At 41.5% G+C, this 15,839-nt stretch overlaps 2 protein-coding genes across 3 annotated transcripts in view; one reads left to right on the top strand and one right to left on the bottom strand.

Annotated features, from left to right (window-relative positions):
* Window positions 1-15,080, top strand: part of si:dkey-110g7.8 (GTPase IMAP family member 8) — a 21,217-nt gene extending 6,137 nt beyond the window's left edge. The window contains exons 3-7 of one of the 2 annotated variants that reach the window (XR_004565675.1): window positions 310-407; window positions 658-789; window positions 2,629-3,219; window positions 3,735-4,483; window positions 15,070-15,080. Coding sequence is in view for 1 of the 2 variants with exons in the window: in XM_034190669.1 (XP_034046560.1) it covers window positions 310-407; window positions 658-789; window positions 2,629-3,219; window positions 3,735-3,808 (895 nt within the window). In the remaining variant the exon portion in view is untranslated. Of the gene's footprint in view, window positions 1-309; window positions 408-657; window positions 790-2,628; window positions 3,220-3,734; window positions 5,005-15,069 lie in introns of those variants that run through there. The other variant, XM_034190669.1, reaches the window with a different exon arrangement.
* On the bottom strand, window positions 8,114-13,103 carry atf4b (activating transcription factor 4b). Its single transcript, XM_034190670.1, has 3 exons — window positions 12,918-13,103; window positions 9,569-10,024; window positions 8,114-9,436 (listed from the first exon to the last, which is right to left on the bottom strand). Exons 2-3 carry the CDS (start codon window positions 9,915-9,917, stop codon window positions 8,409-8,411), a joined length of 1,377 nt encoding a protein of 458 aa, XP_034046561.1. The 5' UTR covers window positions 9,918-10,024; window positions 12,918-13,103; the 3' UTR covers window positions 8,114-8,408.
* Window positions 15,081-15,839: the final 759 nt, after the last annotated feature.

Raw genomic sequence — 15,839 nt, 5'->3', positions numbered from 1 at the left:
TCTGCTCACACATTTTAAACATTCATACAGTAGGTATGTCTAAATATTAAAAATTTAACTTTTTTTATTTTAGCAGAAAGTTTTAGCCAAAAACATTTGCACCGCACTGGAAGACCACTCCTATGTTAAACTAATTTCATTGGCTATAGCAAGCAACATGACATCATGCACAACAGCGTGGTCATCTCACCGTTTCCCTGAAGGTTTTTTCCTTTTCCTTGGCAAATGTTTGTCTCATATGATATTTAGTAGAAACACCTCCTGATTTTTAGAGTCAAATTGAGTTTATAGTTATTTTTCAACCTGCAGGTACCATGCCTTTGACAACACCCAGAAAGACACTGATGAGAACACACAGGTACCCGAGCTCATGGAGAAGGTGGAGGAAATGATCACCGACAATCAAGGTCGGCCCCGATTTCAAATTCCATTATTGCATAACTATTACTTGTTTGTTTCTATTAAACCTGTTTATGTCGTCTGTGATTCAACTCTTCAGACAAGTTATTATAATATGTTTTTATGCCTGAAAAAATGCAAAAGGATCCTGCACATCTCTAATTTCTGTATTATGGTTGCTACATTATTAATGCGTACTGCGTTTAAATGGCTGAGTGAACACAGATTAATGAATAATGTATTGCTGCTTCCATTCAGGGTGGTACTTTGAGGTGAACGAGCTGATTTTACTGGAAGAAGAGCAGGCCAGGAGAGCTCTGGAAGAAGAGAGGATGAGGATGGAGGAGCACGCCAGACAGAGGGAGCAGATGATAGGAGGACCTCCCCGAGGTATAAGGAGCAGTGTGTGTTTGTTTCTGTGTGTTTGGTGAATTGAATGAGTCATTCGGAGGGCGGGGGGGAGACGGTCCACATGTGTTGTGGCATTGTTCCTGTGAAAAACAGCACAACTGTTTTTCTGTAGTTTTATTTTATCTTTCGTTTTTACCTCCTCCAAGGAGGCTGTTAGCAGTTGTGAACGCCTTGGTCTCCAGGTGTCTATGGTTGTACGCAAAATACCTTTCGAACACCAACTCAGATTTTGATCAAACTTGTCAGGTACATTGGGCCTGTGGGTGGGAAGAAGTGGTTTGATTTTGGTTGGGATTGATCAGCGATCAAGGTGATTGGAGCCAGAGTGTCTGGATTGGTGATTGTCCTGGAACAAGATTTAAGATCTTTCATTGACTTCCTGGACTCTGTTGCCAGAAGTGAATTTCCATGTAGCTAAATTGTTGAACTTTTAGAGACATTCACTTATCTTGGCAGTGATGTTCACATCTCTGGCTCCTCCTCAACCTTTGCAATGGAGATCGCTCATGGAGTATTGAGCTCCCTAAACAAAGCTGATTGGTGATGCAAATATCTTTGCAGGAGAAAGAAGGTGTGAGTCTTTAGGGTGAAAGGGCTTCCTGTTTTGCGGTTGTGAGACTTGGACGCTAACCAGTGATCTAAAACAACTGGATGTCTTTGGTACGAGGTCTGTTCGGAGGATACTTAAGTAACGTTGGAATGATTTAAAGCCAAATGTACTGTTACTGACTCAGATGATGAATATCACCTGCTGTTCTCTCTGATCTAGTGTTTTCGTCTACTGATTTGTCAGCAGAACATCTCACAAAGGCATGAACAGATTTCAGTTAAATTTGGTGTCAATATAGGCTTTGGGTAAAAATAAACAAACAGAAAACTTGACAAAATGTTGGTGCAGATCTGGATGGAGTTATTATTTTTGAGCTTTGGTTTTCATTCCTTTAGTCCTGATCCTGATTCCTTTGTTCCTTTAATCACAATTACTGATTAACGTAGCAGTCAGAATCAAATGTCAGGTCTTGACTTTGATTCCTTTGACCTTGGTTACAGGATCAAATCAAGAGAGGCTGTGGTATTACCTCAAGAGAGGCTAAGGTAAATGACAAGGGTCAAAGGTCAACAAAAGCAGCTAAAAATGTTGAAGAGATTACAATATAGGAAGTAGTAGAAGTCAGTCCTGTATACACCCTGAGGCATGTTGGTGTTTATCGCTGGAATTCCACAGTGTGAAGCAGAGTAGCACCTGCGACTCTCCCAGATGGGACATCATTTCGGTGCAGGTTACTTCCCCAGCCAAGTCCCACCCCACTTATCGTGGGAGGACTGGGACAGATGAAGTGACTTGTCCAATTTGGTACTTTAACATTTTCCATAATCCCCCTGGTGGCCCCCTGCACTTCCCAGAATGCACCGCAGCACCAGCAGAGTTCCGGCACCTCACAGCGCATGTAAACAGTGGCTAGCGAGGATGTGGATGGCATCGATTTAGCGTGTTCACAGGTGATTATGATGATGACACGTTCTCTCAAGTTGAGAGGGTTATCTAGAGGAGGTGTAGCACCTGTGATGGACTTCTGCCGTGCCCTGATGTTGTCTTATTGTTCATACTTCACGAGGTGTGTTTGCATTGTGCCCTGAACCAGAACTCTGCTGAAACCAACCTCTCGCATGAGTCACAGACTGCAAGACAGCACGAGATTCTCTACTGCGAAACAGCAAATAACAAGAAACAGATTGCGTCTCCTAATTTTTTTTTTATGTTGTTTCTTTTACCTCCTTTAACACTTTTTTTTCTGTATCTTCCTCTGTGTCTTTCAGAGCTCAGGCTGCTCTTGCTGGGCTGGAAGGGTGTTGGAAAGAGCTCGGTTGGTAACTCCATCCTGGGCCGTCGGTACTTTGAGTCAGGGCAGGAGACTGAGCTGTGCCTTAGGAGGCAGGCGCTGGTATCAGGTCGTCGGGTCACTATAGTGGACACCCCGGGGTGGGACTGGTTCTCGGTGAGGCGAACTCCGAAGCGCATCCGTCAGGAATCCCAGCGTGGCGCGGCTCTCCTGCGGCCGGGACCACACACCCTGCTGCTGGTTCTCCCTGTGGTTTCATCCCTCACCACGAGGAAGAGACGAACACTTCTATCTCACATTGAAACTCTGTTTGGTGACAACGCGTGCCTCCACACCATGGTTCTGTTCACCTGTGGTGATTGGCTCGGTCGGACGCCCATCGAGGAGCATATCCTCAGAGGCGGAAGGGAGCTGCACAGACTGCTCGAGTACTGTGGGAACTACTACCATGTCCTGGACAGTAAGACACCTGGCAAAGACAGGAGCATCTCAGTCCTACTGGACAAGATAGAGGAGATGATCAGAGAAAATGGAGACAAGGCTTTCCTCCCCATACAGACCGAGTGGTGTAAGTCCTTCTTTTGATGCATGCATACCATACTTTCCAGAATGTAAGTTGCAGGGTTTTTTTTGTTGTTTTTCTTACTAGTTTCAGAGGTCCTGTGACTTATAGACCAAAACAAATCACATGGTCCTTTCTTAATAGTAATAGCTATTTATTAAGGGCTTTTCTAGTAATCAATGCATCAAACAATAGAGACTCAGCAGTCTGTGTCTATCTGCATGAATAACATACAATATGTTGTCAATCACATGTTTATTTATTTTTCCATCACATATTTATTTTTGGAACATAACAGTTCTTAAGTAACAGCACATGCTGTGGTGTGCACATGCAATACACTGAGTTTCTGTCCACTGATAAATTTGCCTGAAAGAGAATGCTGTGTTTAAAAAGTGAGCTCCACATACAGAAAAAAAAGTGAATTAGACTCCTAAATATACCGTACAAGTTGATCTTTGTGCTGATTTATCATTGCATGTTTTATTAGTATGGCTAATCTGGTTTGTTTAAATTCACAGTGAGTGAAGAGAGCTCTTATTCTTCTGACAACACAGAACCTGAGGATGACTGCAGAGGATGTCAGTTGCAGTGACGCTGAAGCAGTGAAAGGAATGTGGTCGGACTTTTTGTCCTCATCTGATCATCTTCGACAGACTCAAACATCACCTTGTGTAACTTCAGCCTCATATCCCTGCTAGATTCTGACAGGTTTTAAGGGAACAAAACAATTTGGGGTGTGAATCTTGTGGTGAGTGGTTGGGAGCCGAGTTGTCAGAGAGAACAGTGGAGCTGAAAGTGCTTTGACACAATGAATAACCTGAAGGGACTTCATGTTTGCAATACCGTGAATCAAGTGGAGTATCTGGTTTGAACAGAGCAAGTTCTGTTTTATGAGAATGTTCAGAGATATCAACTGCTGCTAAAGAGATCTTGTTTCAACAATTTGTCATTCTGTACTGTTAGGTTTTGTGTGACTTACTGAAAGCAGAGTAACTGAGGCATTGGTTGCAGTCGAAGTCAAAGCCTAGAAGCTCAGCATAACCAGGCAGTTTTGGTGGTTGCTCAGACTCAGAGGAATATCACTCGTATGTCCTAGTTTTGGTGAGATGTAACAATAATTCTGGTTTCAAAACCCTAGATATAAGTTACATATTAACATCGGTGTGACTGTTTTTGTTTACAGATACCAAAACACAGTCTATGCACTTTGGCTGCAATGGCTTCTGCTTCATATATCGTGAAATAATCATTTCAACCCTGAAAGTTAGTCAAATCCACTTGAGAAAGCAATTACAAAAATTTCACACCCATAGTGGTTACATCAGAGAAGCTCTAACAGCAGAAATGAAAGGCTGCAGTATATGCCATCTCAGATCCTTGTGGACCAGCTTGTGCCAGCTGTGCTTTACTGTTTTTGTGGTCAGCCATCCACCGCATTTATCGGCACGGTTGATTTAGCAGCGTACCTCAGTGTCAAAATGTCCAGCGAGGTGGTACTCCATAATCTACATCAAGCTTTTGCATGCTATACATCAGACCCAAGATAACTTTGTGAAAGAGACTTTTTACTTTTTCTACATCTGTTCCTTATGTCAGCAATCATGTTTTTTTTGGGGGGGGGGGGGGGGGGGGGTGAGGTAAATATATTTATGTCCCAGGAGTGCAGTGCATGCAGATAAATCAGTGCCTATAAAGTTGACACTTTTTATTCCTCTTAATCTTGCTTCAGCAAGTCTGTGTGAACTTCTGGTGTGACATCACAACTCTCTACCTGAACATGTGCAAAAAAAAAATTCACCTTTTCAGCCAAATAATATTTAAAACGTGTATTTAACAATGCTACATATTTCTATAAAATAATATAAAATGCAAATTAATATAATAAGAGATACATCTGTTAAAACACAATTAAAAGTGCTCAGAGTACAGAGGGGCCATGCCCACAGTTCAAAGTATGAAGCAAAATGTTACAAGGGCTTACAAAAGCTTTTAAATAGTCACGTTCACCATTAATGAAACATACGATATAAGTGCTGTAAAATAAGACCTTTTCCTGTATATTAGCACAGGGATGGAAATTTGACCTTTGACCTTGGTCAGTGACCAAGCCAATCCAAAATCAAATCACAACTTCTCATGCACAGGCCCAATGCACACTCAAAAAATTGACTCATTGGATTGAATTTCCTTCTAATAAATATATACAGTCCCAACTAAATAAAATTAAATTATCTTCCATGGATTTTTTTAGTTAGGGCTACACATATTTATTAGATGGAAATCCTGTTCATAATTAAGTTAATCCAATGAGTCTTTTTTGTGTGTGTGTGTGTGTATACCTGACAAGTTTGATCAAAATCGGATCAGGCATTCTTAGAATATGATGCTAAAATACATGCATACTAACAGTTATTTAGTATACTTTAAGAAATAAAATGTATTAATCTAATTGTGTCAACCGGTCTTGCACAGTTTGGTTGTTTAAAACTTTATGGAATTGTATCTATATGTTACAATTTGCGTTTCTCATTTAAACAGCCAATTTTTATGGAGCCAGTTTACATAACCAGAATAAGGAAACGTTTCCTTTTTTATGTGTAGGATAACAGCGTATGCCTCCTGTTGCATTGTTAATAACTTCCTTAGCGGCAGTAAAAATTAAGGAATGGTGTTTCTGTTGCATCTCCAGCAGCCACACTTATAAAAAAAATTTCTGTGCCTGTTGCTTTAAATAGAAATGACCTGCTGCTTGATGTTCCCTGCCTGTAAGGGGCGAAGTCAGGCTGAGGAGAGGAACAATGATCTGTGACAGACAACTGACTCGGTCGCACATCTGGAAGCTCTACCTCTGAGGTCTTAACAATGTGCTGGTGTGTAAACAATCCATAGCGGACAATGTAAGTTTATGTGAGTTTTTTCATTTTCACCACTGATTTGTTTTTAATGCCTCAGCAATGCGAGGCGGTGGGTTGTACCAACAAAGTGAGAACAAATATTAAAATCTGTCATGAAACACAAAGAGGATTATACGTCACATCGATCATGCATTACTTTGGGGGAAATAGTCAGCAGCTTGCCCCTCTTGTCGCAGACCAGCAATTCACAATGTATATGCGACATGATATAAAATACAAAAATACCAGGTGTGTTTATGAGGTAGGAATAAATATCAGGATATTCATTGAACATCCGGCCATTGTATGGGATCATTTTTCCATCATCCAGCTTCGTGTTGGTGCAGACGAGATATCAGTCCTGCTGCTAATTTGGTTTTATATTGCTCCCGGCGATATTATCCAAACCCTCTAAATAGTTGAAGGCCACACTAAGGTCCTCACAAAAGAAATATAACGAAATTCAAACAAATAATAATTACTTACATCTGGAACCACTCCCACATACTCCCACTATAGTAAAACGCGCGACAGCCGTGGAGTTTCACACCAGCAACAGACCTGACGCGGAAGTAAACTGGTAGTGACGTGGCCGCGACCAAGTCAATAAGCAGGAGTTGAGATATGGCCTTCCATGACATACGTCCCAGAAATCTAGGGTAGTTGTTACGTTCACATAGAATTGTGGGACGTTGCGGAAATTTAATAGAGGCCCCAAAATTTCACTCTAAAAGGTAGAATGAAAAAAAAATCTTATAGTATCTGTTGCAAATGAAAATAAACAGTACAAATTACCATCAATAACACTGCCATGCTGTAAAAGAGCAAAATACACTTACATTTTCTACAAATGATGTAGGCTATTGAATAATAAAAATAACTTGGCACTGCTTTTTCCATGCTTTACTGACTGCGCTTCATTTAGTGATGTAGGCTGACGCAACACTTAGTACAAGCATGACTCTGCAGTTTGTTGAGGTCATTTGGAATATTGCTCAACCTGTGAGTACATTGTATAGTTACAGTATAAAATATGCTATATTGTAGACAAATTAGCTATAAGCATTTTTGCACTGTGTAACTTTACCACTTTACTGTAGCCAAAGTGACGCTAACATCCTGTGTGGTCCTTCCTCAATATGTGACTGCATCATCTGTACGTCCTATGACAACAATAAAGTATATATTGATATTTTGATGTGAATTTTGGGCTTCAATTTGGTTTTACCTTCTTGTAAAAAAAAAAAAAAAAAAAAAGTGTGATTGCACTGTATTGTCACTAGATGGTGCCACGCTATTTTTTTTTTTTTTTGCACAATCTAATTTTATACATTTGAGGCCTGTAGATTCAAATTAAATTTAAAGGATTATCAAAATAAGTTTTTTTTTTTTTGAGAATCCACCATCCAGGTTGGAGTGCATCTTAATACAAATTCTCCCAAATACCACACCACACATTCTGCATGTGGGTTCACCTATGTATTAGTTTAAAACTTGAAACGTCAGACTTTCATTCCAAATCTGAAGCACCTCACTTCTGTGCAGTCTCTAAACTCACATGACCCTCATCTGATTTGAACCCATGCTCAAGGCTCTGCTGCTCAGGCTGATCACATTATCTCTGAAAGAGGATCCACGTGCAAACACATGGCATGACCAGCAACAAAGAATGTTTTTGGGAGAAGGTTGCACTGCAAACAGGCAGTTTCACTTCTCTCAAAGGCCCAACAATGAAGTATTGCAATGAAGTATTGACCTCAGTGTATGTACATGATTGGCTTTCCGCTGCTCCAATTTGTACCGTGTGCATCCACACTGGGATATGGCGTAGGTTTTACACAACTCCGGTTTTACCCAAACACAGGACATGGTTTCTCATCCAAGTACAACCCAGGACCCACTCCACTTAGAGATCAGACAGGATCAGGTTTGTATGTAACGCACCTCTTTATCACAAAGTCTGCTTACAGGCTACCACACATTGTGTTGAACACACACACACACAAATATAAGAGATTCTGTTTATTAAGAGCTTCATAATAGACATGGTCAGAGCATACATTTTATACACATTTAAACTGAAGACAACTTACTTGGGTACAAAGTACTAGTGTAAATAAACTATACTGTTAAGTATTAAATGTTTAATATATAGACACAAAATGAGATATGACACATCAGTTGCACCAGAGTGTGCAGTCACTACAAGTACTTAATAAATCCTTCCACCCACCCAACACTCTTCATGCTTCCTATTACACACAAATATTTTTTTTTTGCTCAACTTTAATATGACCACTAGGGCTCACCAGCGAGCCCTTTCTGGATTCTAGCCTGGCAAACTTCCTCCATCAGCTCTTTCAGGTACTCGATCTCCCTGGCCATGGATTCCGCCTTCTCTGTAAGCTCCATGTTCTTCCTCTCCAGCAGCGTGTGCTCTGCCAGAAGAGCCTCTTGCTCAGCCCTCTTCTTCTGCCTGTAACGAGTGGCAGCAGTCTTGTTCTGCTCCATCTTCTTCAGTTTCCTATCTTTTGGTGCCCTGGGTGCCGCCCTTTCACCTCCGTGCCACTGAGGCTTTACTTTGACACTGGCAGCATCGGGAGATGCGGGAACAGCTTTGCTCTTGTGTTCAGGATATGGTCTGCACCTAGAAGATCTTGGTGGCGGAGAGGTGTGGGCAATCTCGGAAGTTGTGGCCACAGTGGTGGTGGCGACCCCGACTTCATTTTTGGAAGCAAGGAGGAGCACAATGCCAGTGGATGACAGGGAGAGCACTAATTTTGGGACTTGTGGAACCACAGAATCCACCACTGGCTTTATCTCACTCTCTGAGACGCTGACATCGTTCTCTGACACGTTCGCCTCACTGTCTGAGACATCCACTTCACTGCCCAAATCCAACGTGAAAGGAGGGGAGGAAGGACAGTCAACTGGAGGGGAAGGAGGATCAGGGGAAATTGGCTCAGACTTGATCTCCAGCTCATCCTTAGGCTCTGGGACACACGGTGGGGAGGCGGGAACCTCCTGCCCATCCAGGCAAGATGAAGGCTCAACATCTGGAACAAAACAAACATCTGTGCACACAGAGGGTGGTGCAGGGGGAGGTGTAGCTGGAACTGCAGGATCAAATTTTGGGGGCACAGGAGTTGAACAAATAGGGATTTGGAAGGACTCTAGCTCCATAGGGCAATCCAGGGAGGTCAGGAGGTCCTCTGGGGAGGAGGGGGACTCATAGACAAGACTGCACGGGTCAACCCACGAGCCTAGATCAAACTCGCACAGGTCTCTCTTCTCAGTCATCCAGGCCCCATCGTCAAACTCTTCTTCTGTAAAGACAAAGAAGGGACTAAATCAGCTTCGGTTACACACAGCTTCAAAAAAAAAACCTGATTGCTTTCGAGTGAGTGCATGGAACTCTTTTATAATTAGTGCTAAACTTCAGTTTAAACACCACTTACCTTTGTTGTCATCTGAGCCTGTCTGATCACAACTCAGCTGACCCGGATGGTCCAACCACGACAGGGAGAGCAGGTCGGACTCCGTCCCAGATTTGTTCCCATGGAGGATGGCAGCCGAAGGTGAAGGAGGAGGAGAGTAAAAGGGAGGAGAGGAGGAAGAAGAGAGCGATGAGGAGGTGAGGGAAGACACGGGCGAGGTGTCCCCCTCCAAAGAGGTTTTCCCTCCTTCATGTTCTTCTTCTTTGTCAGGGTGGAAAATCAGGGAGCCCATGTCAGCCATGGGAGAGGAAGACCCCCAGACCAGAGCCTCCATGTCGTCCAGGCCAAACAGTGAGTTTGTCGTCATCATGGTTATAATGGTTGTTGTTGGTCACAAATGGAATGTGTGAGGATCGTAGGCAGGCGATGAATTTTATGCTGTCGAATGCAGCAGTGCTGAGGGTTTCCACAAAGAACCTGAGGGCAGAAAGCAAGACGTTGAAAAAATAAGAAGAAATTATGCACAAAGACACACCATGGCCTGGTTTCATAAAGCGATCTAATCTTTTAGTCTACTAAACTTACTGAGTCGACTAAGGTTAGTCGCCCAACATTAGCCGTCTAATCTCCATTTCACATCGACGACTAAACTTGTAGATCAGCTGTCTGTTAGTCGATTTTCAAGGGCGTAGCAGCCTCGCGAGTGTCATTTCCAAGAAATGCCTCCAATGCACAAGTTTTGTTTACTTCTGGGTTGGTCGTCTGCTACAAACATGGCTGGTGTCGCAGACCAAACAGCCCTGCCTCCACTGCTCATGCGTCATTTCAGACCTCAGCAGCTCATCCGAGACAGTCTCTTCACCCAAAGCGATCAAGGTAAAACCTCTTAAATCATTCCAAAGTCAGTTTTAAGCAGAAATGAGGTGATATTCTGTGACGTTCTGAAATGACTGACGCGCAGTGAACGCATCAGGTAGCAGTTCCTGTAGCCATGACACTCTGATCACTTCCTCCATCTTTTATGATGAAATAATGCTGATTTTTATGTGGAAATGACTATTGTACAAAAGCTTCAGATATCAGTCCCTGAGATAGATGATGACTGGAGTGCAGCTTTAAGGTGATAATCCGTGAATCGTGCCTAATGACACATCCCCCTTTTTTGGGGGGGGGCATTCAGTCGGCGACACCGGAACCAGACCCAGAGAAGTGCTCCTAGCTTCTGCGTTCCAATGGATTGTTCTGGTCCTGGAACACCCGCTCCCACTGCAAGGCTCTCCTTCCTTCCTGCTCCATCAAGTGATGGTACATGATAGCTGCCATTTTTGAGGTGAAACATTGAACTTTTGTCAAATAAAATAAAATTAGTCTCCTCTGTACCAGACCAAAAACTTTAGTCTGCTAATGTGACACTTTAGCTGACTAAGTGCTTTGTGCAACAACTAACGTCAAAAGATTAGTCGACTAAACAAGATGAGACCACTTTATGAAAACGGGCCCAATAATAATACAGTAAATAATGGTGTTTTTAAAGGGAGATGAATGCATGACAAACGGTTTAATGACATTTTTTTTTAATGAATGAAAATCTTACTTTTGTTCTCAAGCACTGAAAACTAGAGCCAAATTGTTTTCAATCAATACTCCCCCACACCCTGCCTCTACTTTCAGAGTTTGTTTGTTTCAAACATTTGGCCTTGATCCTTATGGCGGCATGAAACAATCAGTGACTACGTTTACATGCAGCCAATTACCCTTTCATAACCAGAATATTAGCAATAACCCGGTTGCGCACGGCTGTGTAAACACCCGCAAAAAACCGAATATGCTCATATTCCGGTTTTTAAAAACCTGAATATGATCGCTGGGTTACTCCTTTTCTAACCCGAATATCAGGTCATGTAAACGCGCATCGGGATATCCCCATAAAAAGGAACATTATTTTGTGTTCTGCACATGTCCTATCTGCAAGGAATCTTGGTCTTTTGAGTACGGCAACTACTTGTATGTGGCGTGCACTACCCACTGGACACCACAGAAGCAGAGCACCACACTTTTGGAGCGAGGAGGAAACCGAATACTTCATTAGTATCGTGAAAGACATGAATATAATGTCTTTTACTGACGGTAGAAAGAGGGAGAAGAAACGGAAATGACGCATATTTGCGTCATGAAGTTCTCCGTGCGTCTGGACGTTGTCCATGCGTCGCTGTTTAGATGGGGATATTCCAAATGATACCAGTGACCATGTATACAGGAGTAACTCTGTCTGCTTAAGCATGTAAACAGGTTATTCCTAATGATTCAGAAACCGGAATACTGACGTTAACCCAAATATTAACGGCATGTAAACGTAGTCTGTGGCAACTTAAATTTGGCCTTCCTAAATACAGCAACCTTTTGAAAATGAGTGTGGCAGTCCAAGCAGATACCAAAGAGAGTCAAACTTAAGCTGCCTTTCATTCATTCATCCTCCCCACACCAGATCAATGCCAACTGTCTGAAACCATAAAAAAAATACAATCTTTAAGCAGAAAATAAAAATCAGCAGTTGAAAAATAAATTCAATCAAAATTATAAAATTAAAAACAAAACAAAACAAAAAAAAAAAAACTAAAAAACACCCTTCAATGGACTGGCAGCCTGTCTACTTCTCACCTTTAATTGGAAAATGCAGGTTTAAAATGAGTTTTTAACTCATTTACCTACCCCTTTTTATTTTAAATAAAATGCTGTGTTTTCCACAGCAAAAGCTGAACTTTCAGCGGTTCTTTTATGCATTTATTTATTAATTTGGCACCACACATCTTAAAATACGTACTCTGGTATCACAACAGAAATGGTGCAACACTGCCCCCTTCAGGTAAATACACCTACTACATATCAAGTGTTTAACCTGAGCATTCTTTTTGCCGGAGTCTCATGACTGTGACGTCAATCTCGTTAAACGGGGTCAAGTGACGTCATTCTCCACCGCTCTGACATGCCGCATTTCTTCGGTTTGCTGCCGACACGGTGCCGCCATTTTAACACCGACACACGAACCATTCTATGAGCGCCACGCTGGCACGCGGAGGCGGCCGTGACAAGACACCGAAAACCGGTTACAAAGCTTATAATGCAGTCAAAGAGAAAAGGGGGCACAATGTCGCGTGATTAGGCACGATTTGACAAAAATGGAACGACACGTCATCTCACTAGACAATATATACACAAGACATTAAGTTGTTAATAACGTTAACAAGCTATAAATCAAATAATATCAATAAAGCTTTTATTGTGAAATTGTCCGGCGCGCGCTCGGCACCATCAGGCTCGCGACAGCTCTAGGCCCACCACCTGTCACATTTGGGGGAACAAGATTACTTACGACATTTTTGCTGATTTCGAAGAGATCAGTGCACTGGCTGGATGCACTGTTTTGTTGTCGGCTGCTGGCTCGCTGCACACGTTTACACTGCCATTTCGGCAAAGAAAAAGCCTTATCCAATCCCACACCAACGACGTTTGTTGATCCTTGGAAAGGAAAATGGCGCAGGAGAAGGCGTGTGTTGGTCCTGTACGGCTGCAGCGACGAGCTGCTGTGTCCTTGCGCACAGAATCACTCCGCCAGTATTTTCCACATTCCAGCACAGTCGGCAAATTAAAATAATTTATTGTATGATATTATTGACAGTCCAAGCATTTTTCCAACATTTCGTGTCAATGTAATTTTTGTTATTTTTACACCATGTCAAATAATCTTTATCTTTTAGCATTTTCTATCAACAGGGTTCTTGAACTGAAGTGGTTCAAGTTTATTTGGGCTTCAAGCAAACTAGCCTAGTTATTTACACCATTTTTAGCAGAACCATTCTTATTAAGGATATCATCATGGTTTGCAAAGAAAGCTCATCTGATAGTTGGTTCTAGCTGTGAGCCAGCTTTTCAGGTTAAGAACCAGTTTAGTTTTGGCATACGCTCAGTTCAAGTTTTAATTTAAGTGTATTCCCTATTGTTGGAGAAGACCTTATGGTTGAACGAATACAAGGAAGGACATTTAGGTTGCACCGTTTCCCCCGCCTTCACTGCGCATGCATCATTTCAGAGTGTCAGCACCAATTCACCGATTATCTGCTTAAAACTGCCTCCTTTCTGACTTTAGAATTATCTAACAGGTTTTACTTTGTCATCTGATGGTTAATAATCACATTATTGCCTTTGATTGCTTTTGGGGTAGAGTCATTCAGACTCAGACATGCTGCTGTTGCGCTCCCCCCCCCCCCCCCTTTTCTTATGAAATAATGCTGAATTTATGTGGAAACGATAGCTGTACAAAAGCTTCAGATATTTACCCCTGAGATAGATGATGACTGGAGTGCAGTTTTAAGCAGAAACGAGGCAATAATCAGTGAATTGCTGCTGATGTTCCAAAATGATGCATGCACAGTGAAGGCAGGGGGGACCGATTTCTTTTGGGGGGTCACGGCGTTCGGCCAGCGACACCGGTATCTGGCTTTACAGTCCTGGACAGGGCGAGAAGTTCAAGGAGGGATTTGTAGTAGAGCTGCTGCTTTTTCGCATCACAAGGAGCCAGCTGAGGTGGTTTGGCCATCTGGGGATGATGCCCCCTGGTTGTCTCCCAAGGGAGATCTTCCAAACAGGTCCAACTGGAAGGAGGTGTCTGGGAAGACCCAGGACATGCTGGAGGGATTGGGAATGCTTCAGGATCCCTCAGGAAGAATTACAGGACTTTGGATAGGATAGGGAAATATGGGGTGAGCTGCTCGGTCTGCTGCCACTGTAAGATGGAGCTGGATAAGCGGCAGATAATGAATGAATGTACTCCTGTGTGTAATTGTCTAATAATCAGGTAATAATAATAATCCTCTTTGACATGTTCATATGAATTTTAGCAATGCAATAAATAAATAAAAAAAACAGGTTTACATAATTCAGTCAGTTAGCTGGAGTTCTTTTCAGGTTTGTGATGTCAAACTGTTATTTTCAAAACTAGTTTCAAGACTTCATGTTAATGGCATCACTTGTTATGGCATCTTCATTGGTCAGGGTTATCCTGTTTTGGAATTTGTTAACTATGCAAAATAATGCAGTGTTTTGTATTTCCATAAGAGGGTTCTACCACCACTGGTAACATTGTCCACCATGTTTGCTTAACTCCATCCAGTTATATTTTTTAAAACATCTGGGTTTCTGGTTTTACACATGCAAAAAAGAAACCAGATTAACAGTATACATGCGCCAGAGAACACTGAATATTGCTGTCAAATCTAGGTGTGTTTATCAGCTGTCTGTGTTTATTGGACATCTTATAGTCTGATAATGGCCTTAATCCAATAAATTATATTGCATTATGCTTTTTACATGACCACTTTAATAATCTGGTAACTCTAAAAATTAGACAATGATCCGTTTTTATAGTGTGTATTTAAAGGTGTCCAGTGACTGCTGGGATTTATTATATAAATTATTCTGTTTATATATTTAATAATAAGAAAGAAACTGTTTTTCATTTTATTTAGCATGAAAACCATTTAATCTTCACTCCAAAAGTGGGTTCTACCCATGCTGCTCACATTTTCCATCTTGTTTAACTACATCTGCTTGAATTTGAAAAACACTTGGGTTTTTGATTTGACACTTTCACACGTGCAGATGTAAATGAAAGCAAGAAATCAGATTAGCAGTATAAATGTGCCAGAGAAAATGGAATATTGCTCTCAAATCTAGGTGTGTTTATCAGCTATCTGATATACTGCAAAAACTGTCATTCTCAAAATAAGACAAATAGTCTGAAACCTAGCCAAATTGTCTTATATTAAGCAAAAAAATAAAAAAAAATAAAGTCTCCCAATGGGGTAAGAAAAAATTTACTTGGTTAGAATCCTCAAAACTAACAAAATGTCTAGGCACCAAATAATCAAAATGTGCCTTAAAAGTAGATGGAATTTTTAGTTTAAGATTAGCCTCTGTCTTAAAATAAGGAAAACAATCTTTTTCCATGGCTTGTATGATTTGAAATCCATTGCCTCTCCTTGTTACTGGTTAAATACAGCTTGTTAACACATATTATAACAAAAATATGCCCTATACTCATAAACCAGCCCTCATGAGCTACAAGAAAAAAATTTGGCTGATAAATCATACTATCCTGTCAATTTTATTGCCCTGGAAACTGTGGCAATAAAATCAGGGTGATACAAATCTTAAAATAGGGCAATACAAAAAAAGATATTGGAAATACCAGGCGTTGTACCTGTTCACCCCCACTTTTTGTTACCCTTGTGACTGA

Source organism: Thalassophryne amazonica, chromosome 16, assembly GCF_902500255.1.
Source record: "Thalassophryne amazonica chromosome 16, fThaAma1.1, whole genome shotgun sequence".
Taxonomy (NCBI): Eukaryota; Metazoa; Chordata; class Actinopteri; order Batrachoidiformes; family Batrachoididae; genus Thalassophryne; species Thalassophryne amazonica.
This window is presented reverse-complemented; position numbering and strand designations above follow the sequence as displayed.